The 26555-nt window shown below is 36.1% G+C and overlaps 1 protein-coding gene across 3 annotated transcripts in view; it reads left to right on the plus strand.

Moving 5' to 3' along the window:
• The window catches only part of LOC132694958 (uncharacterized), a 232996-nt gene that overhangs the window by 127945 nt on the left and 78496 nt on the right, over nt 1-26555 (plus strand). For all 3 annotated transcript variants that reach the window (XM_060659011.3, XM_060659013.3, XM_060659014.3), the window contains one exon: nt 23591-23701. In XM_060659011.3, coding sequence (XP_060514994.2) covers nt 23591-23701 — 111 coding nt within the window. The remainder of the gene's footprint in view (nt 1-23590; nt 23702-26555) is intronic.

Raw genomic sequence — 26555 nt, forward strand, 5'->3', positions numbered from 1 at the left:
GATCAAGTGGGATTCATTCCTGGGCTGCAGGGCTGGTTCAATATTCACAAATCAATCAGTATGATACACCACATTAATAAAAGAAAGAATAAGAACCATACAATCCTAACTCTGGTTTAAATATTTGACAGAATTTGCCTGTAGAGTCATATGGCCTTGGACCTTTGTTTTTTGGGAGCTTTCTGGTAATTTGTTAGTGATTCAATTTCTTTGCTGACTATAGGCATGTTCACATTTTCTATTTTTTCCTGTTTCAGTTTGATAGTTTATATGTTTCTAGGAATTTATCCATTTCTCTAGGTTATCCAATATGTTGGCATATAGCTTTTTTTTTAAAGTTTATTTATTTATTTTGAGTGAGAGAGTGTGTGTGCAAGCAGAGGCGGGGCAAAGAGAGAAAATCCAAAGCAAGCTCTACACTCAGTGAGGAGCCTGTTGCAGGGCTCAATCCCATGACTGTGAGATCATAACCTGAGCTGAAATCAAGTCAATCACTTAACCAACTAAGCCACCCAGGCTACCCAGCATATGGGTTTTTTTTTTATAATGTCTTTTATGGTTTTTTGTATATCTGTGCTGTTGGTTGTTATTTCTCTTCTCTCATTTGTGTTTTTATTTGGGTTCTTTCTGTTTTATTTTTGATAAGTCTGGCTAGAGATTTATCAATATTTTTATTTTTTTCACAGAACAAGCTCCTGCTTTCATTGATCTGTTCTACTTTTTGTTTGTTTGTTTCCACATCAGTTATTTCTGCTCTAATCTTTATTATTTCCTTCCTTCTGTTGGCTTTAGGTTTCATTTGTTGTTTATTTTCTAGCTCCTTTAGGTATAAGGTTATGTTGTTTAGTTGAGATTTTTCTTGTTTCTTAAGATTGGCCTGTATTGCTGTATACTTCCCTCTTAGAACCACTTTTACTGCAACCCAAAGATTTTGAAAACTTGTGCCCTCATTTTCATTTTTTCCCATGTATTTTTAAAATTTCTTTGATTTCCTGGTTGACCCATTCTTTTTTAGTAATATGTTGTTTAACCTCCATGTATTGGTGCTCTTTCCAAATTTTTTCTTGTTGATGACCTCTAGTTACATAGTGTTGTGGTCAGAAAAGGTGCATGGTATGATTTCAATTTTTTTATTTGTTGAGGCCTGATTTGTGACCTAAATATATCTATTCTGTAGAATTTCCCATGTGCAATTGTTTCCTAGTTAATCTGCTTAGATGATCTGTCCATTGTTGTAACTGGGATGTTAAAGTCCCCTAATATTATTGTATTATTATTGATGTGTTTCTTTAGGTTTTTTTATTAATTGATTTTTATATTTGGCTTCCTCCAACTTGGGGTCATAAATACTTACAATTATTAGATCTTCTTGTTGGAGAGACCCCTTTTTCATGATATAGTGCCTTTCTTCCTCTCTTATTACAGTCTTTGATTTAAAATCTAGTTTGTCTCAAATAAGTATGGCTACTCTAGCTTTATTTTGATGTCCATTAGCAAGATAAATCATTCTCCATACCCTCACTTTAAATCTGGAGGTGTCCTTGGTTCTAAAATGAGTCTCTTGTAAGCAGCATATCAATGGATCTTGTTTTTTATCCATTCTGATACACTCTGTCTTTTGATTGGAGCATTTAGTCCATTTACATTCAGAATAATTATTGATAGATATGAATTTTGTGCCATTTAATTACCTGTAAAGTCACTGTTCCTGTAGATTATCTCTGTTCCCTTCTAGTCTTTGTTACTTTCTTTCCCACTCAAAGTGTACCCTTTAATATTTCTTGTAGACCTAGCCTAGTGTTCACAAACTCCTTTAGTTTTTGCTTGTCTTGGAAACTCTTTATTTCTGTTTCTATTCTGAATGACAACCTTGATGGATAAAGTATTTTGGCTGCATGTTTTTCCCATTTAGGACATTGAATATATCATACCACTCCCTTCTAGTCTGCAAAGTTTCTGTTGACAGGTCTGTTAACCTTACATGTCTGTTCTTGTAGGTTAAGGACCTTTTGTCCCTAGCAGCTTTCAGAATTTTCTCTTTATCTTTGTGTTTTTGTTTGTTTGTTTGTTTGTTTGTTTTTTGCAATTTCACTATGCTATGCCTTGGTGTTGCCCTGTTTTTTGTTTGTTTGTTTGTTTTGTTTTTTTTAGGGGAGTTCTCTGTGCCTCTTGGACTTGAATGCCTATTTCCTTCCCCAGATGAGTGAAGTTCTCAACTAAAATTTGTTCAAATAAACCTTCTGCCCCTTTCTTCCACTCTTCTTCTGGAACTCGTATGATATGTATATTATTGTACTTCATGGGTTCTTGGAGTTCCCTAATTCTCTTGTGATCTGATAGATTTCTTTCCCTCTTCTTTTTGACTTCATTATTTTCCAGAATTTTATCTTCTATATCACCTATTCATTCCTCTGCTTCTTCCATCCTCTTTGTGATTACATCCAGTTGGTTTTGCATCTCATCATTAGCATTTTTTTATCGCAGACTTACTAGTTTTTGTGGGTTTTTTTTGTATGCAGTAAGAATTTCTCTGGAGTCTTCTGCACTTCTTTCAAGCCCTGCTAGTAGTCTAATGCTGTTGTTTTTAATTATTGTTCAAATATATTGCTTACATCTGTTAAATAAATCCCTGGCTGTGATTTCTTCTTGACCTTTCTTTTGGGGGAAAATTCCTCTGTCTTCTTCATTTTGTCTAGGTCAGTCTTTTGAGAGTTATGAAAGCTTATTATGTTTCCTGCTCCTGTGAGTAATGCTATGTTAAGAAAAGGTCATACACTTTCCAGGGACTGGTACTTCAGGAAATGTTTCCAGTGTTCCTCCTTGCTTGTAGTGGGGAGTGTTTGGACCTTTAACTAGGTGTGCTTTGATTGTTTGTTAAAGTAATCCTGATTAAAAAAAAATCCTTATCCAGAGAGAGAGAGAGAGAGAGAAAGAGGGAGAGGAAATGGAACAAAGATATAAAGGAACACACACACACACACACACACACACACACACACACACAGAAAAACTATAAGTCTGATTCCAAACTGGGGGGAGGGGGGGGTCAGGGAGCCTGGTCCCTGAACTGAGGCTTTAAAGTACTATATGATCAGTAGACTTGGTACACATGGGGGGCCTGTGCTGGTCTTCTGGGAAAGAGGCCCGCTGTGCTGGCTCATAGTCAGACCTCCCTAGTAAAATTATACTTGCAGGGTACAGGGGGGTGGGATTTGGTGTGAGCAGCTCCATCTTCCACTGGGGGTGCTGTGTTGCTTACTGAAGTCCAACCATACTGGTGGTGGGGGTGGGGTGGAGGTGGGGGTACGGGGGTGGTGGGGGGGTGGGGATGGTGTCACCTTTCTCTCTCCTTCCCAGAGAGGGGAGCTCATGCTTGCCGCTGTTCAGGAAGCCCTCACAGAAAAGCATACAATCTCCCCTCTTTTGTCCCAGGCTTCCATCAGATCCCTGTACTCACCCTGTCTGTGTCCAGGCCAATGGCATGCCCGGTGCTACAGTTCTGTGTTTTATTTCTGGTGCATGCCTGGAATTCAAAACTCCAAATCTTAATGGAACCACCATGTAATGGCTCTGCTTCCTGCTCCAGAGTAGCATCTTGCTGTGCTGTGTGTAGTGCCATTTTGCCCCAGAAAAGCAGTGGCACAGCCACACATTTGCTTGGACTTTATGTGGAAGCACAGCAAAATGCTGTGATCAGGTTATCTGCCTTCTCTGTATCTGCTTCTGTCCTTTGCTGATAAATGGATCTTTTGTCCCTGGAGAAGCAATATACCCTCTTTCAAATGTAATCCAGGAAGGAGAATGTTCTTTCCCAGTGCAACCCAGGGGATCCCTATACCACATTGTCTCCTCCCAGGCTTCCACCCTCATTCTTCCCAGGAACATCACTGTCCCACCTGGCTTTACCCTGGCAAATGGTGGGTACTTCTAAAACCTCAGTATTTGAGCTCTACTGCTTATAAAAACTTGCAATAATTAATTCCTCTTGATTCCCCAGTCAGTGGCCTTGGGAAAGTGTTTGTCTTGTGCAAACCTGATGTGCTATTTTCTCCCTCTCTCTCATTTTCTTTCCTCTCTCTGTGAAAAGGTCTCCCTCCCCTCTGCTTCACCATGGCTTTTCTCTTTCCCAATTCATGTCTCTACATCTCACACCTGCCACCTTCTCCCATTCTACATGTGGAGATTGTTCTCTTAATCCTCAGATTGATTCCTCGGTGATCAAAATGATTTGATGTTAATCTAGCTGTGTTCAAGGGACAAACCAAGCCTAGGGTCCCCCTACTACTCTGCCATCTTAACTCTCCACTGATTTCTCTTTTTTCTTTCATTCTTTTAGATTGATAACGTTTTTAATCTTTCCATTTTTTTCAACCATTTATTTTAAGAATTTAAACTTTTCCCTAAAATATGTATACCATAATAAAATTGAATAGTAAATTCAAATGTGTTTAATAACTAAGTATAGTTATTAAATAATAAGATTTTCACACATGCACTCAGAAAAAGTACTGTCTATATGTATATGATTTAACCACAGTCTATAGTAATTCACTCCTACTGTACTGTGGTCCTATACTCATTACATTATAAAACCAAGAGGAAATATTGCTGTGTAGTTTCAATATATAGTTTTTTTAATATATAGTTTTTAAGTGACTTAAAAATCTTATAGTTCAGAAATTTAACGAAGTACTGATAAAGATGCCAAAAGATATTCAAGAGCAATAATACTGAACATATCTTTAACTTATTTCTAAACAACTTTTATTGTGAAATATAATATGAGATATTTCATAAGACTTGTGTGTAAATTTTAACAATTATATAAACAAAAATAGGATAACCAGTCCTGAGGTAAAGAAATAGAGTACTGATGTCACATAAAATCTTCAGTATATCTTTCACAATTCCCTTCCCTCCCACAGTGGCAATAACTATTTAGATTTTTGGGCAATCATTTTTCTATTTCCCTTTATTTTACATCAAACTATATGCAATTGCTAATATTCAACCCTTTTTGACCTACGACAATGGCAAGTTTTTATGGTTAAACCTAACAGCTTTACCGTTTTAATATGTATCCATAAATCACAAAGTTTTTGAAGTTTATAAATAATTCTCTAAATATGCTTTCTTATCTTTTTAAAATTTAATGCTATGTTTTCATGTGTAGCTTATATTTTGTTTATTTTAATTGTTAAACAATCTGTTGTATGAATGTACTACCTTTTATCCAGTCTGCTACTGGTGGGTGTATAAGTCAAAGTCTCTGGAAATGAGATGGCACAAATCGAGTAATTTGCAATTTTAATAAAAGGACTGTCTACAAGGGAGGAAGGAATATCTAAGGAATCATAAGAAAAAGTGTAGCAACTCAGATGTAGAAAAAAAGTGGGACAATGTTAACTACCTCTAGTTCTGAGGAGGAAATGAGAAATAATAGTTACTGGAGCTACATGGAGAGGTTAGCCTGGCAAGACCTAAGACGGGGGAGGTACATGCCACGTTACTGTGACCATGCAGGCCATGGAAATACATCCCTTGGACTCATTGTCTTTTCTTCCTCTGATCTCCTGCTATGGTTTTATTGGCTGGATTCAACTGGAAGCCAAAGTGCAAGGGAACCAATTGATGTACTCCATGTATGTTAGATTTGGGGGACATATAGCTAAATAGAGAAAATTGAAGAATGATTGTAAACGTGAAATTAAAGATGTCTTCTTGGTCTACCTCTTTTACCCCTCAATATCCCCATTTTATTCTTCATCCAGACAAATTTGTGTATCCAATTTAAGGGACATTAGGTCCTATTAGAATCTATATGATTCCACTCATATGTGGAATTTTGGAAATAAAACAAGTGAACATAGCAGGGAAAAAAAAGAGAGAGCCAAACCAGGAAACAGACTCTTAAGTACAGAGAACATAGGGCAGCTACGTTGCTCAGTCGGTTAAGTGTCCAACTCTTGATTTCAGTTCAGGTCATGATCTCACAGTTGTGAGATTGAGCCCCATGTCAGACCATGCTAAGCGTGGAGCTTGAGATTCTCTCTCTCTCTGCCCCTCCCCCGCTCACACATGCTCTCTCTCTCTCTCTCTCAAAATAAATAAAATTAAAAATTAAAAACGGAAAGTACATAGAACAAACTGAGAGTTACTGGAGGGGATGTGGGCAGGGATATGGGTTAAATAGGTGATGGGTATTAAGGAGGACACTTGTGATGAGCACTGAGTGTTATATAAATGATGAATCACTAAATTGTATACCTATAACTAATATTACATGGTATGTTAACTAACTAGAACCTTAAAAATTTGAAGAAAGAAAAAAATAGAATCCACTTAATTAAAGAACAGTATCAATATGGTCTTACTCCCATATGTAACCTAAAACATTGTTCACCACCAATGTTCTGTATATAAAGTGGCAGAGGAGAAAAAGGGGGTGTTGTTGTAAAACAATTAATGAGCATAAACATTCTCATGTTGCCACTTCTATAACTACAGTTGCCACTTCTATAACTAGCTGTGAAGGTGCTTAGTTGCCACTTCTATAACTAGCTATGAAGATGCTTAGTTACCATAGCTGTTTTCTCACATTTCATTTCCATATTCTCATCTTTGCCACTACCTGCTAGACGGGACTTATCTGGTGAGGTAACCCAAAACTTTACTCTTATAATAGTTGATTCTTTGATGTTTTTATTTTTATTAAGCTGCTGCATTTTTCCATTTTCATGACTTTTGTGCAAGGGAGTATTATAAGGTGACCCAGTGAATCCCCTGGGTTTTGAATATAGTTTTTCTTGCCTTCACGAATTAGGACCAACTCAATTCCCTGTTGATTACTGGTATCAATCCTGTGACCAGTACAGTAATCTCTTTGTCTACCTGTTCATTTAATGGCATAAGAACCTCAAATGTCAAGATGACAATCACAGTTTGTAGTTAATTGGACACATGACTGTTTCTTTAGTGGGAGATTTCTTTCCCTTGGGCACAAGGACCTCTGTAATCCATTTAATGAAGAACATTGGGAAATGATGTGAAAATTATTTAAATGAGTTAATAGGTGTTTGGGATATGGGGTTAGGCTATGGGGTGGATATTGGCATCTATTCTAAGTCTGGTCTAAGTGCATCACGTATATCAACACTGCAGACTCTCAGGGTGTTGTCATATATATCATAGTGAGATGTCACCCAGCCATTTTACTCTTTCATAAAAGTTGCTGCTTCTAAATGGTGGAGTTTCTATTAATACCAGTGAATTCCATTGGTAAAACCCATTGTGGCACATCACTTTCCATAAAACATGTCCCTTGTTGGAGATGATATTGTATATGATACTATGACAGTGGAAAAGATTCAAGTTAATAAACAATGATACTAGTAGAAATTATATAGGCAGGGAAAGCAAATAAGTACATCAAATATATATCTAATCCATTGAGGGCAAATCACTGCCCTCTCTATGATAGAAATTTTAGTGTAATCAATCTGTCACTGGATAGTTTCCTATTCCCTCTGGAAAATGATGTTATATTGATGAGTTCAGTTTTGTCCTATGCTCTTGACAAGTTGAGCACTCAGCAGTCCCAGAATCCTGATCATTCTTAGTGAAAAAAACTCTATTATTAAGTCTTTGCAGATGCTTCCTTATGGCTATCATAGCTTTCTTCTTGGTACTTTAGGGCCATGAGATAAGCACCAGTGTAGCAGAGGAGTAAGGCTAACTGCCATTCATAGGGCAGACCATTAAGCTAAGAGCTTACACTTTAATAAATACCCTTGTGCACATTTACAAAATAAAGATATTTATATCTTTATGCATTTGAATCCTATTCTAAGGAGTAATGGACATAAATGTCGCCAAGACTCTCATCATTTTTTCAATCTCTGTTTTTCCAAGTCCCTGACTACCTGGCCAAATCCATTATCTTCTATCCCCAAATTAATGTACATCTAAATCTCAGACAATCTTTAGTTCTACATATAGTGAAGCCCTAGATGTACTGCCCAAGTTCTGCCCACAGAAGGATTTCTCTTTACCACTGTCTTTCAGGCCCTCCCTTTTAGTGTGACTATAATACAATATCAAAAGTTAATATGTAAATATATAAAAAGAATAAGCAATCTAATATAAAAATGGGCAAAATATAGAAATAGATTATGAAGCTGATTTGCCACTCAATATTATTAGTAGGAATGTTTAACAATTTTTAAAAACCTCCAAATAGGGATGCCTGAGTGGCTCAGTCAGTTGAGTGTCCAACTGTTGATTTCAGCTCAGGTCATGATCTCATGGTTTGTGGGAATGAGCCCTGCATAAGGCTCTGCACTGGCAGTGTGGAGCCTGCTTGGGATTCTCTTCCTCCTTCTCTCTCTCTCTGCCCCTTCCCCAATCATGCTCTCTCTCTCTCACTCTTTCTCTCTTAAAATAAATAAGTAAAAACATTAAAAAAATTTAAAAACCTCTAAAAAACCCCTCAAAATATGTATCAATGGCATTAAATATTTTTACTCACATGAATCTGTAGTATTTTAATATCTGCACTTTCCCTAAAGAGTTGGCACATTTTTATCTACCTTTATCTCAGGCCCCAGTTCTTAACCATATATATACATATATATATATATATATATATATATATATATATATATATATATACTCACACACACACACACACACACACACACACACATACATACAGGTACATACATACATGTTGTAGACTCTAGGTCTGAAGTTCTGTCTTGTCCAGCAAGAGAGCGGGATTCAGGATTAAAATGTGAGAGATGGCTACTGTCCAGGAGAAGACAAGAGCCCTGATTAAGGGTTCTTGCTCTGTTTTTATTAGAATCAGAAGGCTTATAAACATGGAGATGGATGTGCACAAAGAGACAATAAAACTGTGAACATTAACTCATGGGCATGAGGGAAAGGGGGTTTTGAAAATATGTGGTGTTAGGGGTTTGGGTTAATATAAAATCCTGGCACTAGGCAGAAGGTTGTGAGACACCACCTCTGTTTACCTAAACTGGTCTAGGGGACAAGAAAGAGAGAACATGCTACCTCAGGGTCAGCAAGGCACCTTTCTTTTGCTAATTAGCTCCACTCTGGGCAACTTCACCCCAAAGCAGTCTATAGCCCTATTTATTTGTTTACCTAATTTGGTCCTTCCTTCCTGTGAAAGCAGCTTTCTGCTATTGTACTAAGTTGGGGGGGGGGTGCATTTCCACCCTGAATACCTAATCTTGTTTACCTCATATACCTTTGTTCTATACTGGAACCTTTGCCCCACCCTAATTATTTACCTAATCTTGTTTACTGAAACTGGGGTGTGAACATCCTATGGCTTTCTGATTCTTTATGCCTTGTTAACCCATTGGTGCAAACTCAGGGAATTCCCAAGCTTATTCCCCATACATACATACATACATATATATATGTAAAAACTCAGGAATTGTGTTTAGTTCACTGACTTATTCACAAATGCTAATTTTCTTAGAAATTACAAGAGTTTATTTAACTGATGTTTATTAAGCTGTGCAATTTAATATAGAAAATCACCAACTTAACAAAATGAGAAAATAAATACATCATTGTGTTTCAACACCCTTTCAGAGTAAATGTGTGTAGATGTATGTTTCTCTTTAAAGTATTTCAAACATCTATTTTGTATATGTAAAGATGCCTCAGATATCAGATCCAGTAGACTCAAAATCAAAAGATCATCCTCAAATTAAGAAACATACAATTGTCCAAGTGGAAGTGTTTAGTGTATACAATATCAAAAATAACTTAAAATAAAAAATAAAAATTAATACAAATAACTTTAAATTGCATAAATAGTCACATTCAGAAAAGTTAATTTGGGATGTAATTACAAATAGAAAACTAACAAATTATGATTTTTACATGTGGACTTATAATGGAAAACATTTTGTTATTTATTAAACATTTAATATTAAACAGTTAATAAGTAATGCATGTAAGAAACTTTATGAGGGAAGTACTACCATTATCACCATTTAAGAAATGAGGACAGTAAGACATGGTGTAACTTGCCTAAAACTCATAATTAAATATGTACTTCAAACCCATATAATCTAGCTATTTACTCTGCTATGACCCCAAGAGAACTAGAGAAAATCTTGGAAGTATCTGATTGTACTCTTTAGAAGTAATACAAACTGTTTCCTCTAACCTCTCATGCAAACCCTTCTTTTGTTCTTCCTTTCTCTTTTGCTATAATTTCTCTGTTGCTATCAGAATTTCTTAAAATTGATCACAGTAGTATCCCATTATTTGGGGCTTCACTTTTCATGGTTTCAGTTACCCAAGGTTAACCTACAATCTGGAATTAGGTGATCATCCATCTGAAATTTAAACAGAATGTCAGTAGTTGCCTAACACTTGTTACAGTACCTAAATCATTCACCTCACTTCATCTCATCATGTAGCATTTTATCATATTATAGCACCACAAGAAGAAGGGTGGGTACAGTACAGTAAGATATTTTGAGAGAGCAACCATATTCACTTTTTATTACAGTATATTGTTACAATTGTCCTATTTTATTCTTATTGTTGTTAATCTCTTCTGTACCTAATTTATAAATTACACTTTGTCATAGATATGTATGTACAGAAAAAAACATAGTATATCTAGGGTTTGGTATTATCTGTGATTTCACACATCCACTAGGGGTCTTGGAACATATTCCTCATTGATAAGGGGGAACTACTGTATGTATACAGCATGTACTTGATATTACCATGATTATTATATAGAAGACAGTATGTTCCTCAGTTTCAGATGTTTAAGTAACAAGAAGTGTTGATAAAGTGATGAAAACAATGTCAGTTATGTGTTTTTCTATTTATTTTTATAAAAATGTCATTTTTATAGATATACAGCTGTTCCTGTTTTTAAAAAATTACAAAATAAATAATTCTTTTTTAATACGATGAAGAAAATCTATTTCTAACCAATATCCCAATGGCATATTTAATGGTGAAATAAAATATCCAATTAAAAAATTGCTGTCTATTACTGCTAAATAAAACATTGTTATAAAATGCCTAACCCATGTAATAAGAAAAGTAATCTGTTATAAATATTGAAAGAGATAATATAACATGAATGTTATTTACAGATTATTATATTTCTACCTTTAAAACCTAAAATAATCAAATAAAAATTGAAATATCAATACAGAAAAGTTTAGCAAACTGACTAAAAAAAATTTGTTACAGGAAACAACATTCCTATATACTACAGCATTGAAACAAGTAAAGACATAATAAAATAACTGATAATAAATAAATATCAGGAAATATGCTGATCTCTTATGATGAATTAATAATGAAGCATTAAAAGCTCCTAAAAGAAAGGCTTTTAAAACTTACTTGTAAACAATTTATTTCCATCAAAATGCCAGTAGTAATTTGTTGTTTTTGTTATTGATGACATTTTATGACCATGATTCTAGATTTATCCTGAAAAGAATTTACATACTTCAGTATCAAATAATTGAGTACAAAAAGAGGATAAAGCTTGGGAAGCAACACTAGATAAAATTACATATTAAAAAGTTTCAATAATATGGGGCTCCTGGGTGACTCAATCAATTAAGCATTCAACCTTGGCTCAGGTCATGATCTTGCATTCTGTGAGTTTGAGCCCTGAGTAGGGCTCTGTGCTCATAGCTCAGAGCCTGTAGCCTGCTTCCAATTCTGTGTCTCCCTCTCTCTCTCAAAAGTAAATAAACATTAAAAAATTTTTGAGAGGAGGAGCCAAGATGGCAGAACAGCATGGAAATTTTTTGTGTGTCTTGCATCCATGAAATACAGCCAGACCAACACTAAACCATCCTACACACCTAGAAAACTGATTGGAGCATTAATATAACAATCTGCACAACCTGAACCACAGAATTCAGCAGGTACATGGCACAGAGAGGTGAATTTGGGGAGCAAGAAGCCGCAAAAGGTAGGGAACTACTTTTGCGGGTGGAGAGAGAATGGAGACTGGGAGAGGGACAGAAAACAGGGAAAACACCCCTCCCCAAAGCAGCTGGAGAGAAAGTGGAAAATTGGAAACAGCCACAGGGACTGAACTAAAAAAGGAGAAAGGAGATGGTTTAAATTCCATTAAGACTGTAAACAAGGGGAGCATAAAGGCTGCAACTCCATAGCTTGATACCTGGCAGTGCTCTGGTGGAAAGGACGAATCCCCAGGAACAGAGTGGGTCCAGGAGGTTCTTGGGCCACACAGGGAAAAGTGGTTCCACTGCTGGAAGGACATTTGGTACAGATTGTTGAAGCCACCTGGTCCCAGCAGACCCTGGAAGGTGGCCATATTTGCTGGTGCTGGGGCAAGGTCGCTAAGGGTGAATCCTGGTGCCAGATGTGTGTTGTGATTTTCCATAATCCCTGACATGCTGCTGCTTCACTGTCTCCTAACTTTTTCAGGGCAGTCTGCTACCTGGCTGCAGTCTCGGGGCACTGGCAGCAGCAGGGTCCAGAGTGCATTCCTGGGTGTAACCAATATTTGGCCATTGCTCATTCGGCCATTGCTCACTCGGCCATTGCTCAGTGAGACCCTCCTGCAGAGGGGCTGAACAGGTCAAAACCGCAGTCCTTTGGAAGTAAGGGGCCAGGGAAAACAGCTGCATCTGAGACAAAACAGGAGAGAGGTACTGCCTGGGGCCTGGTCACAGAGAGTGAAAAATCAGGGAGTGGACAAGAGCTGAAGACAGAGGAGGGGTGCACAATTACTGATCTGGGAGAACAGACTGGGTGGCACTGGGTGGCGCCATTTTCACCGCTCCCACGCATGTGCATATGCACTATGAGTGCCGCAACAATCCACCCCAGTAGGCTAGCAGTGCCATCTAGTGGAGAACAGAGCTGTTACACTGAGCCCCGCCCAACTGGGCCAACTTTGCTCTTCAAGAACACAAGTCTCACTGCCGGCTTAACTTATGGACTATAAAGAGCTACATACACTGACTTTGAGGGGAAAATGTAACAATTTCAGACCTACTTCAATCTGTTAGCAGGTTATTCTATTCAAATTTCTTTTTTTTTTCTTTTTCTCTTTTACAATTATTTTCTTTTTCTTGAATACAGAAGAGAAAAAATTCATTTTTATTTTCAATTTTTATTAAAAATATTTTTCTTTAATTTTTATTACTATATTTTTTACTTCTGTATATTTTTTAAAAATTCTATTTTACTTGCATCATTTTATTTTAGTCTACTTCAGTGTATTCATCTTTTCAAATTTTCAAACAATTTCCTTTTTTTCCTTCTTTTTCTTTTTTCTTTTTGTTTCTTTTTGTTGAATGCAGAAAGAGAAACACTTCATTTTTACTTTCAATTTCTATTTAAAATATTTTATTGAATTTTTATTACTATATTATTTGCTTTTATGTAAATTTTTTCAAATTCTATTTTATTTCAATCATTTTATTTTAGTGTACTATAGTGTATTCACTTTTTCAAACTTTCAAACGATTTCTTTTTTCTTTTTTTAATCCTTTTCCTTTTTCATTTCTTTTCTTCTTAAATACAGAAAAAGAAAAATTTTAATTTTAATTAAAAATATTTTCTTTAATTTTTTCTACTATATTCTTTATTTTTGTGTATATTTTTTCAAATTCTATTTTACCGCCATCATCTCATTTTAGTCTACTTCAGTGTATTCATTTTTTCAAACTCTCAAATGATTTCCTTTTTTTTCTCCCTCCCTTTTTTTTCTCTAATCTGTCAAACCACTTTCAACACCCAGAACAAAAGACACCTAGTATCTAGCATCATCTATTTGATTTTTGTGTGTGTGTCTTTAATTTTTAATTTTATTTTTTTTTAATTTTCATTTTTTTAATTCCAGTTTTTCTACCTCATTAATTCCTTTTCTCCCTTCAAAATGACAAAACAAAGGAATTCTTCCTAAAAGAAAGATCACGAAGAAACAACACCCAGGGATTTAACAAACACAGAAAGCAGAAAGATGTCTGAACCAGAATTTAGAATCACGATAATAAGAATACTAGCTGGAGTTGAAAATAGATTAGAATCCCTTCCTGCAGAGATAAAATAAGTAAAAAATAGCCAGAATGAAATTGAAAATGCTATAACTGAGCTGCAATCACAGATGGATGCAGCAGCAGCAAGGATGGTTGAGGCAGAACAGAGAATCACTGATACAGAGGAAAAACTTATAGAGAATAACGAAGCAGAAAAAAAGAGGGAGATTAAGGTAAAAGAGAACGATTTAAGAATTAGAGAAATCAGTGACTCATTAAAAAGGAACAACATCAGAATCATAGGGGTCCAAGAAGAGGAAGAGAGAGAAATAGGGATAGAAGGGTTATGTGAGCAAATCATAGCAAAAAACTTTTCTAACCTGGGGAAAGACACAGACATCAAAATCCAGGAAGCACAGAAGACCCCCATTAGATTCAACAAAAAATGACCACCAGCAAGGCATCTCATAGTCAAATTCACAAAATACTCAGGCAAGGAGAGAATCATGAAAGCAGCAAGGGAAAAAAAGTCCCTAACATACAAGGGAAGACAGATCAGGTTTGCAGCAGACCTATCCATAGAAACTTGGCAGGCCAGAAAGGAGTGGTGGGATATATTCAGTGTGCTGAATCAGAAAAATATGCAGCCAAGAATTCTTTATCCAGCAAGGCTGTCATTCAAAATAGAAGGAGAGACAAAAGTTTCCCAGGCAAACAAAAATTAAAGGAGTTTGTGACCACTAAACCAACCCTACAAGAAATTTTAAGGGGGACTTTCTGAGGGGAGAAAAGATGAAAAAATGTATATAAAAATATAAATACCAAAAGCAACAAAGATTAGAAAGGACCAGAGATCACCACCAGAAACTCCAACTCTACAAGCATCATGATGGCAATAAATTCATATCTTTCAGTACTCACTCTAAACATCAATGGACTCACTGTTCCAATCAAAAGACATAGGGTAACAGAATGGATAAGAAAACAAGATCCATCTATATGCTGTTTACAAGAGACCCACTTTAGACCTAAAGACACCTTCAGATTGAAAATAAGGGGATGGAGAACCATCTATCATGCTAATGGTCAACAAAAGAAAGCCGGAGTACCCATACTTATATCAGACAATCCAGACTTTAAAATAAAGACTGTATCAAGGGATGCAGAAGGGCATTATATCATAATCAAGGGGTGTATCCACCAAGAAGACCTAACAATTGTAAACATTTATGCACCTAATGTGATAGCATCCAAATATATAAATCCATTAATCACAAACATAAAGAAACTCATCAATAGTAATACCATAATAGTAGGAGACTTCAACAGCCCACTGGCAGCAATGGACAGATCATCTAATAAACTCAACAAGGAAACAATGGCTTTGAATGACACACTGGACCAGATGGATGTAACAGATATATTCAGAACATCTCATCCTAAAGCAGCAAATATACATTCTTCTCCAGTGCACATGGAACGTTCTCCAGAATAGACCATATACTGGGACACAAATCAGCCCTAAGTAAGTACAAAAAGATCGAGATCATACTGTGCATATTTTCAGACCACAACGCTATTAAACTTGAAATCAATCACAAGAAAAAGTTTGGAAAGGTAACACATACTTGGAGACTGAAGAACATTCTACTAAAGAATGAATGGACTAACCAAACAGTTAAAGAGGAAATTAAAAAGTATATGGAAGTTAATGAAAATGATAAGACCACAACCCCAAACCTCTGGGATGCAGCAAAGGTGGTCATAAGAGGAAAGTATATAGAAATCCAGGCCTTCCTAAAGAAGGAAGAAAGATCTCACATACACAACCTAACCTTATGCCTTAAGGAGCTGGAAAAAGAACAGCAAATAAAACCCAAAACCAGAAGCAGACAGGAAATAATAAAGATTAGAGCAGAAATTAATACTATCAAAACCAAAAAAACAGTAGAACAGATCAATGAAACCATAAGCTGGTTCTTTGAAAGAATTAACAAAATTGATAAACCACTAGCCAGTTTGATCAAGAAGAAAAAGGAAAGGACCCAAATAAATAAATCAAGAATGAAAGAGGAGAGATCACAACCAACACAACAGAAATAAAAACAATAATATTATGAGCAATTTTATGCCAATAAAATGGGTAATCTGGAAGAAATGGACAAATTCCTAGAAACATACACACTACCAAAACTGAAACAGGAAGAAATAGAAAATTTGAATGGACCCATAACCAGTAAAGAAATCAAATTAGAAATAAAATTTCCCAAAAAACAAGAGCCCAAGGCCAGATGGCTTTCCAGGGGAATTATACCAAACATTTAAGGAAGAGTTAACACCTATTCTCTTGAAGGTGTTCCAAAAAATAGAAATGGAAGGAAAATTTCCAAACTCTTTTTATGAGGCCAGCATTACCTTGATTCCAAAACCAGAGACCACACTAAAAAAGGAGAACTATAGGCCAATTTCCCTCATGAACAAGGATGCAAAAGTCCTCACCAAGATATTAGCCAACTGGATCCAACAGTACATTAAAAAAATTATTCACCACGACCAAGTGGTATTTATACCTGGGATGCAGGGCTGGTTCAATATCCACAAAACAATTAACGTTATTCATCACATCAAAAAAAGAAAGGACAAGAACCATCTGATCCTCTAGATAGACACAGAGAAAGCATTTCACAAAATACAGTATCCTTTCTTGATAAAAACCCTCAGAAAAGTAGGGAGAGAAGGATCATACCTCAAGATCATAAAAGCCATATAGGAACGACCCCACGCTAATATCATCCTCATTGGGGAAAAACTGAGCACTTTCCCCCTAAGGTCAGGAATAAGACAGGGATATCCATTCCCACCACTGTTATCCAACATTGTATTGGAAGTCTTAGCCTCTGCAATCAGACAACACAAAGAAATAAAAGGCATCCAAATTGGCCAGGAGGAGGTCAAACTTTCACTCTTTGCAGATGACATGATACTCTATAGGGAAACCCAAAAGATTCCACCAAAAAACTGCTAGAACTGATTCATGAATTCAGCAAGGTCACAGGATATAAAATCAATGCACAGAAATCGGTTGCATTCCTATACACCAACAATGAAGCAACAGAAAGAGAAATCAAGAAGTTGTTCCCATATACAATTGCACTAAACACCATAAAATACCTAGGAATAAATCTAACCAAAGAGGTGAAAAATCTATACACTGAAAACTATAGAAAGCTTATGAAAAAAACTGAAAAAGACACAAAAACATGGGAAAAGATTCTATGCTCCTGGATAGGAAGAAAAAATAGTGTTAAAATTGTCGATACTACCCAAAACAATCTACATATTCAATGCAATCTCTATCAAAGTAACACCAGCATTCTTCACAGAGCTAGAACAAATAATCCTAAAATTTGTATGGAACCAGAAAAGACCCCGAATAGCCAAAGCAATCTTGGAAAAGAAAACCAAAGCAGGAGGCATCACAATCCCAGACTTCAAGCTACACTACAAACCTGTAATCATCAAGACAGTATGGTACTGGCACAAGAACAGACACTCAGATCAATGGAACAGAATAGAGAACCCAGAAATGGACCCACAAACGTATGGCCAACTAATCTTTGACAAAGCAGGAAAGAATATCCAATGGATTAAAGACAGCCTCTTCAGCAAGTGGTGCTGAGAAAACTGGACAACGACATGCAGAAGAATGAACCTGGACCACTTTCTTACACCATACACAAAAATAAACTCAAAATGGATGAAAGACCTCATGTAAGACAGGAAGCCATCAAAATCCTTGAGGAGAAAGCAGGCAAAAACCTCTTTGATCTTGGCTGCAGCAACTTCTTACTCAACACATCTCTGGAGGCAAGGGAAACAAAAACAAAAATCAAAATAAAAACCTCCTGCACAGCAGAAGGAAACAATCAGCAAAACTAAAAGGCAACTGACAGAATGGGGGAAGATATTTGCAAATGACATATCAGACAAAGGGTTAGTATCCAAAATCTATAAAGAACTTATCAAACTCAATACTCAAAAAACAAATAATCCAGTAAAGAAATGGGCAAAAGACATGAATAGACACTTCTCCAAAGAAGACATCCAGATGGCCAACTGACACATGAAAAAATGCTCAACATCATTCATCATCAGGGAAATACGAATCAAAACCACAATGAGATACCACCTTACACCTGTCAGAATGGCCAACATTAACAACTCAGGCAACAACAGATGTTGGCAAGGATGCGGAGAAAGAGGATCTCTTTTGAATTGTTGGTGGGAATGCAAGCTGGTGCAGCTGCTCTGGAAAACAGTATGGAGGTTCCTCAAAAAACTAAAAATAAAACTACCCAATGACCCAGCAATTGCACTACGAGGCATTTATCTAAGGTATACAGGTGTGCTGTTTCGAAGGGACACATGCACCCCCATGTTTATAGCAGCACTATCAACAATAGACAACGTATGGAAAGAGCCCAAATGTCCATCGATGGATGAATGGATAAAGAAGATGTGATACACACACACACACACACACAATGGAGTATTATTCAGAAATCAAAAAGAATGAAATCTTGCCATTTGCAACTACGTGGATGGAACTGGAGGGTATTATGCTAAGTGAAATTAGTCAGAGAAAGACAAAAATCATATGACTTCACTCATATGAGGACTTTAAGAGACAAAACAGATGAACATAAGGTAAAGGAAACAAAAATAATATAAAAACAGGAAGGGGGACAAAGCAGAAGAGACTCATAATTATGGAGAACAAACTGAGGGTTATGGGAGGGGTTGTGGGAGGGGGGATGGGCTAAATGGGTAAGGGGCATTAAGGAATCTACTCCTGAAATCATTGTTTCACTATATGCTAACTAATCTAGATGTAAATTTTAAAAAATAAAAAATAAAATTAAAAAAATTTTTTTTAAATTTCAATACTAACTAATAAACTTCAGATCAATGGAGCAGATTAGAAATTCCAGAAATTAATCAAAGAATGTCATATTATAGTGTAAAAACAAAACTGGTCATGTAAAAAAGAAAACAACAAAAAACATTGATTGTTTACCAAATGGCATTAAGACAAATGGAAAAAATAAAATGTGAGATTTTTATCTATACTGCTTAAAAATATGATTTTATAAACTATTTCCATGAAAAAACAAACAAAACACAAATATTTTTTATTCAAATATAATTAACATACAGTGTTTTATTAGCTTTATATATGCAATAAAATGATTCAACAATTCTATACATTATTCACTGCTCATCACAATAAGTGTGCACTTAACCCCCTTCATCTATTTCACCCATATACCCACCCACCTCCCCTCTGGCAATCACCAAGAGTCTGAATTTTTGTTTGTCTATTTTTATTGTTTTGTTTGTTTCTTAAATTCCACATATTAGTGAAATCATATGGTATTTGTCTTTCTCTGACTGACTTATTTTACTTAGCATTGTACCCTCTAGACCCATCCATGTTGTTGTAAATGGCAAGATTTCATTCTTTTTCATGCCTAAGTAATATTGTATTATATATATTTAAAAAAAAAACATCGCTTGTCTACCAAATGGTATTAAGACAAATGGAAAAAAGAAAATATGACATTTTGTTTGCTTTTATATCATGATTATTGTAAATAATGCTGTAATAAACACAGAGGTGTGTATATATATTTATATATACACACACATATATATGCACACATATTTTTATTAGTAATATTCTTGGATTCATTTTTTCTTTATTTTTTGTATCTATTACACATTTTTGATTTGTGGTAACCTTTAAGTTCATATATAACATCTTATGCATCTATATTAAGTTGATTGTCCTTTAAGTTTGAATCCACTCTAAAAACTCTTACTCCTCATGACCCCATGTTTTTTGTATAAGACATCATACTTTACATATTCCCTTTTATTATGGGAATCCCTTGTTTGATTTTTATAGGTATAATTTATTTTACTGCTTTTGTGTTTTAATTTCTGTACTGGTATTATAAGTAATCTACTGTATTATGTTTGTGTTTACATGGGAAATTTTTTCCTTTCCTAATTTTCCTATTCCTATTATGACTCTTCATTTCCAGTCAAAGAATTCCTTTTAACATTTCTTATAAACCTGGTTTAGTGGTGTTGAATCCCTTTAACCATTTTGTTTTTCTTTTCTGAGAAACTCTTTATCTCTCTTTTTATTCTGAATAATAGACTTGATGGATAGAGTATTTTTGAAGGCAGGTGTTTACCTTTCAGCATTTTGAGTGTATCACACCACGCCCTTCTAGCCTGGAAAGTTTCTGCTGAAAAATCAGCTGACAGCTTTATGGCGTTTCCCTTGTATGCAACTGCTTTCTCCTGCTGCTTTTCAAATTCTCTATCACTAATTTTGTCATTTTAATTGGTATGTGTCTTGTTATGGACCTCCTTGGGTTGATTTTTTGGGGTGATCCAGGTGTGCTTTCTGGATCTGGGTTTTTGTTTCCTTCCCCAGATTTAGAGGTTTTCAGCCATTATTTCTTTAATTAAATTTTCTTCCCTCTTTATTCTCTCTTCTTCTGGGATCCATATAATCCAGATTTTATTACACTTGGTTATGTTGCTGAGTTCCTTTAACCTATTCTCATTTTTATTTTTCTTTTTGCTGTTCAGCTTGGTTGCTTTCCATTATTCTGTCTTCATTGATCTGTTCTTCTTTTACACTAGCCTACTATTTATTCCTTGTAGTGTATTTCTAATTACAGTTATTGAGTTATATCTAATTGTGTCTTTTAATGTTTTCTATCTCTTTGTTGAAGGTCTCACAGAGATCCTTCACTCTTTTTTCAAGTCCAGTAAGTATATTTGTGACCATTGGTTTGCATTCTTTATCAGGCATTTTGTTTATCTCTGTTTCATTTAGCTCTGTTGCTGTGATTTGTCCCGTTCTTTCATGTGGGACATATTCTGCTATCTTCCCATGTTGTTAATTCTCTGTTTGTTTCTATATATTAGGAAATTCAGTTCTCTCTCCTGATATGAAAGTAGTAGCCTTACAAAGAACAGATCCTATGCTGCTATGTAGCACAATGTACCCTGTTCTCCAGAACCAGACACTCCATGAATGTCTTCTATGTGGGTTGTCTCTGCCCTACTATTCTGGCTAAGCATCATTTGCCTTCAGTTCAGATGGCTGCAATGGCACCCTTTGCATCTATTGGGCATGGTTTGATCCCTGTGTTATTAACAGAACAGTCTGGGGGCACCATGAGCTTGTAGATCTGTGGTGTCAGCCTTCAGACCTGATCCCAGGCTTTGGCCTGTTTGCTGGGGCTGCAGTTGCTGTGAATCACTCTCCTTGTGCAGGGTATTTGGTTCCTGGGAGCATCCAGCAGTTAGATTAGATGCCAGCCCTCATTCTGTCTGCTGGGGCTGCAGGTGCACTGATTGTCAAGGCACTCTGTCTGTACTGCCAGTAATAAGGTTTCACTGCTGGGGTTGGAGTTGAACTGATGTGTGTGGTCATGTTCCACTCCCTCCAGAACAAGAGTGACTTTGGAGTGGTACCAGTCACTGCTGTGGATACTTACAGATGTGATGCAGCAGGAGCCATTTTGGTGGGGCTTCTGCTTAGGGTGGCAGGTTGGATAGGGTGCTGCAGGAGAATGTGGGCATGGGGCATGGATGTCAGCAAGATAGGTGGAAAGGTTTAAATTGGTTCCCACAAGTGTCTGACTATCAATGATGGGGGAGAGAAATGGCACTTGCCAGTTCTTTTGTTCTTGGAGAAGTCTCCTAAAGCTCTCTGCCCCTTCAGCACACATTTTGAGACTATAAATAAATCTCCTTCATACCCCTAGGTGCATTTCAAAATGCTGCTTCTATGCTCTGTCTCAGTAAGGTTATTATGCTGTCTTTTTAAAGGTGGGAACTAAGTTTCCTATTGTCCTCTATCTCTCCCAGAGATGAGTCTCTGAATTTGAAAGTAACCAGATTTAATGGCATCTGGGTGGCTTAGTTGGCTCAGGTCATGATCTCACAGTCTGTGGGATTGAGCCCTGAGTTGGGCTCTGTGCTGACAGCTCAGAGCCCAGAGTCTGCTTCAGATCCTGTCTCCCTCTCTCTCTGCCTCTCCCCCACATATTCTCTCTCTCTCTCTCTCTCTCTTAACTATGTTTAAATAAACATTTAAAAATTAAAAAAATTAAAAACAAAAAAATAAAGTACCCAGAGTTAAACCCCCTGTTTTCAAAGCCAGATGTTATGGTGATTCATCTTTCCAGTGTAGGTCCCCTCTGTCTGTGGTGCCTGGTGTGGGGTCTGCTCCTCTCCATTCTCCATGTTTGTGGTATTCCCCCCATTTGTAGTTGGTATCACTGGGAGTTTGGTTCCCAACTGTATCACCACCCCTTCTACCCTTTTTGATGTGGCCTTCTCTCCATGATTAACGTGGAAAGCCTTTTCTGCCAGTTTCAAGTCAGTTTTTTGTGTTGATTGCACTGATGTGGCTGTTATCTAGATATGTCCCTGGATGTAGTGAATTTATGATCCTCCTACTCTGCCATCTTCTCAGAGGTCCAACATAAATTAATCTTGTTTGGAAAAAAACTACCTTAGGCATGACTTCATACCCAGAAACATAAGGGAAAGATCATTACAAATTAACTAAATAATAATTTAAAATTTCTGCACACAGAAATATCAAAAGCAAAATTAAAAGGCAAACAATAATCTAAGAAACTATTTGTGACAGTGAACAGGTTGTATCCTTATATAAAATACATATAAGTCTGTCTATAAAAATATTTAATGTCCATTTAACTAATAATGAAATAATTTCCATTAAAATGATTTATAAAATACCAAATACTTAAAGTATATAATATCAGTTGGGAAAAGTGTGAGGAAACAGCTCTCAATATTACAAGTAAATAGGGATAGTGATTAAACATTTTCAGGAAAGCTGTATGAAAATATGTATCAATTATAATAAAAATACACCTATAGATATCAGTGACATTGGAAATGTATAGTCCCTTTGACCCATTTCATTTTTTAAATTTAATGTTGATAATAAAAAATATATGTGGCAAATCTATTCTGACAAATCTATTTATATATTAGCTGAAAATCATCAAATTTCTGTTTTATATATTACTAACTTTACCAGAACTAGGTAATTTTTAAATGGTAATGAGTCACATTTTTATATTGTTCACAATTTTAATAGGACTATCTATTGGCACTTCACTATAAATCAAAATGTTAACTGTTGGATTGAGATAGAAACATATTCTGTATTAAAGAGTAAATGACTAGGAGTAAATCTATAATTTTCATTTTTCAAAGTTTTATAAGGAATATATGTTGAAATTTGTCAAATGAACTTCTGGTATTTATGAATTATTTTTTTCTCCTCTTACTTGATATCATATATAAGACTATTTTCCTAACTTTCAAATATTATACTCTTCCTGGAATTAGAACACAGTAGGTGGATTTCAATAGTCTTTCTATATTTAATTTATTAAAAAGGCTTTTTATTTTCATCTTGGTAGATCAGGATATGTATGAACCCTCAGATTTTACCCTTGAAGATCTAGAACTTACTATAGGATACAAGGGTCAAAGAGGAAGAAGTGGAGTTTACCAATCTCAAAGATTGAATGGTGGGTATAATATTTAAAAACATATTTAAAACTAGTAGTCATAAAATATTTTTTTGTTAGCAAATCTTAATTCCTTTAATATTGACAGATTTTAACGTAAGTAATCAAAGACCTGATAAAGACAAAACATAAAAACTTTGGTTTTCTGGACAGATAAAGAAAAAACCTTTGTTTACATTTTCTTGTCAACAGCAGACCAACAATCCAAGAAAACTTTGTTTTTTTAACTGAGAGTAAGCAGAACTTTAATCTCATACTAGTGTACTTTTAAAATACACTCATTTCATTTTTTTAAATATATGAAATTTATTGTCAAATTGGTTTCCATACAACACCCAGTGCTCATCCCAAGAGATGCCCTCTTCAATACCTATTCCCCACCCTCTCCTCCCTCCCACCCCCCATCAACCCTCAGTTTGTTCTCAGTTTAAGAGTCTCTTATGCTTTCGCTCTCTCCCACTCTAACCTCTCTCTTTTTTTTTTCCTTCCCCTCCCCCACGGGTTCCTGTTAAGTTTCTCAGGATCCACATAAGAGTGAAAACATATAGTATCTGTCTTTCTCTGTATGGCTTATTTCACTTAGCATCACACTCTCCAGTTCCATCCACGTTGCTACAAAGGGCCATATTTCATTCTTTCTCATTGCCACGTAGTATTCCATTGTGTATGTAAACCACAATTTCTTTATCCATTCATCAGTTGATGGACATTTAGGCTCTTTCCATAATTTGGCTATTGTTGAGAGTGCTGCTATAGACATTGGGGTACAAGTGCCCCTATGCATCAGTACTCCTGTATCCCTTGGGTAAATTCCTAGCAGTGCTATTGCTGGGTCATAGGGTAGGTCTATTTTTAATTTTCTGAAGAACCTCCACACTGTTTTCCAGAGTGGCTGCACCAATTTGCTTTCCCACCAACAGTGCAAGAGGGTTCCTGTTTCTCCACATTCTCGGCAGCATCTATAGTCTCCTGATTTGTTCATTTTGGCCACTCTGACTGGCGTGAGGTGATGTCTGAGTGTGGTTTTGATTTGTATTTCCCTGATGAGGAGCGACATGGGCATCTTTTCATGTGCCTGTTGGCCACCCGGATGTCTTCTTTAGAGAAGAATCTATTCATGTTTTCTGCCCATTTCTTCACTGGGTTATTTGTTTTTCGGGTGTGGAGTTTGGTGAGCTCTTTACAGATTTTGGATACTAGCCCTTTGTCTGATATGTCATTTGCAAATATCTTTTGCCATTCCATTGGTTGCCTTTTAGTTTTGTTGGTTGTTTCCTTTGCTGTGTGGAAGCTTTTTATCTTCATAAGGTCCCAGTAGTTCATTTTTGCTTTTAATTCCCTTGCCTTTGGGGATGTGTCAAGTAAGAAATTGCTGCGGCTGAGGCCAGAGAGGTTTTTTCCTGCTTTCTCCTCTAGGGTTTTGATGGTTTCCTGTCTCACATTCAGGTCCTTTATCCATTTTGAGTTTATTTTTGTGAATGGTGTGAGAAAGTGGTCTAGTTTCAATCTTCTGCATGTTGCTGTCCAGTTCTCCCAGCACCATTTGTTAAAGAGACTGTCTTTTTCCCATTGGATGTTCTTTCCTGCTTTGTCAAAGATTAGTTGACCATACATTTGTGGGTCTAGTGCTGGGGTTTCTATTCTATTCCATTGGTCTATGTGTCTGTTTTTGTGCCAATACCATGCTGTCTTGATGATACAGCTTTGTAGTAGAGGCTAAAGTCTGGGATTGTGATGACTCCCGCTTTGGTCTTCTTCTTCAAAATTACTTTGGCTATTCGGGGCCTTTTGTGGTTCCATATGAATTTTAGGATTGCTTGTTCTACCTTCGAGAAGAATGCTGGTGCAATTCTGATTGGGATTGCATTGAATGTGTAGATAGCCTTGGGTAGTATTGACATTTTGACAATATTTATTCTTCCAACCCATGAGCAGGGAATGTCTTTCCATTTCTTTATATCTTCTTCAATTTCCTTCATAAGCTTTCTATAGTTTTCAGCATACAGATCTTTTTCATCTTTGGTTAGATTTATCCCTAGGTATTTTATGCTTCATGGTGCAATTGTGAATGGGATCAGTTTCTTTATTTGTCTTTCTGTTGCTTCATTATTAGTGTATAAGAATGCAACTGATTTCTGTACATTGATTTTGTATCCTGTGACTTTGCTGAATTCATGTATCAGTTCTAGCAGACTTTTGGTGGAGTCTATCGGATTTTCCATGTATAATATCATGTCATCTGCAAAAAGTGAAAGCTTAACTTCATCTTTGCCAATTTTGATGCCTTTGATTTCCTTTTGTTGTCTGATTGCTGATGTTAGCACTTCCAACACTATGTTAAACAACAGCGGAGAGAGTGGACATCCCTGTTGTGTTCCTGATCTCAGAGAAAAAGCTCTCAGTTTTTCCCCATTGAGGATGATGTTAGCTGTGGGCTTTTCATAAATGGCTTTTATGATGATTAAGTATGTTTCTTCTATCCTGACTTTCTCGAGGGTTTTTGTTAAGAAAGATGCTGAATTTTGTCAAATGCTTTCTCTGCATTGATTGACAGGATCATATGGTTCTTATCTTTTCTTTTATTAATGTGATGTATCACATTGATTGATTCGCGAATGTTGAACCAGCCCTGCATCGAGGAATGAATCCCACTTGATCATGTTGAATACTTCTTTTTATAGGCTGTTGAATTCGATTTGCTAGTATCTTATTGAGAACTTTTGCATCCATATTCATCAGGGATATTGGCCTGTAGTTCTCTTTGTTTACTGGGTCTCTGTCTGGTTTAGGAATCAAAGTAATACTGCGTTCATAGAATGAGTCTAGAAGTTTTCCTTCCCTTTCTATGTTTTTG

This window comes from Panthera onca, chromosome B4 (assembly GCF_046562875.1).
Source record: "Panthera onca isolate mPanOnc1 chromosome B4, mPanOnc1 haplotype 2, whole genome shotgun sequence".
Classification (NCBI taxonomy): domain Eukaryota; kingdom Metazoa; phylum Chordata; class Mammalia; order Carnivora; family Felidae; genus Panthera; species Panthera onca.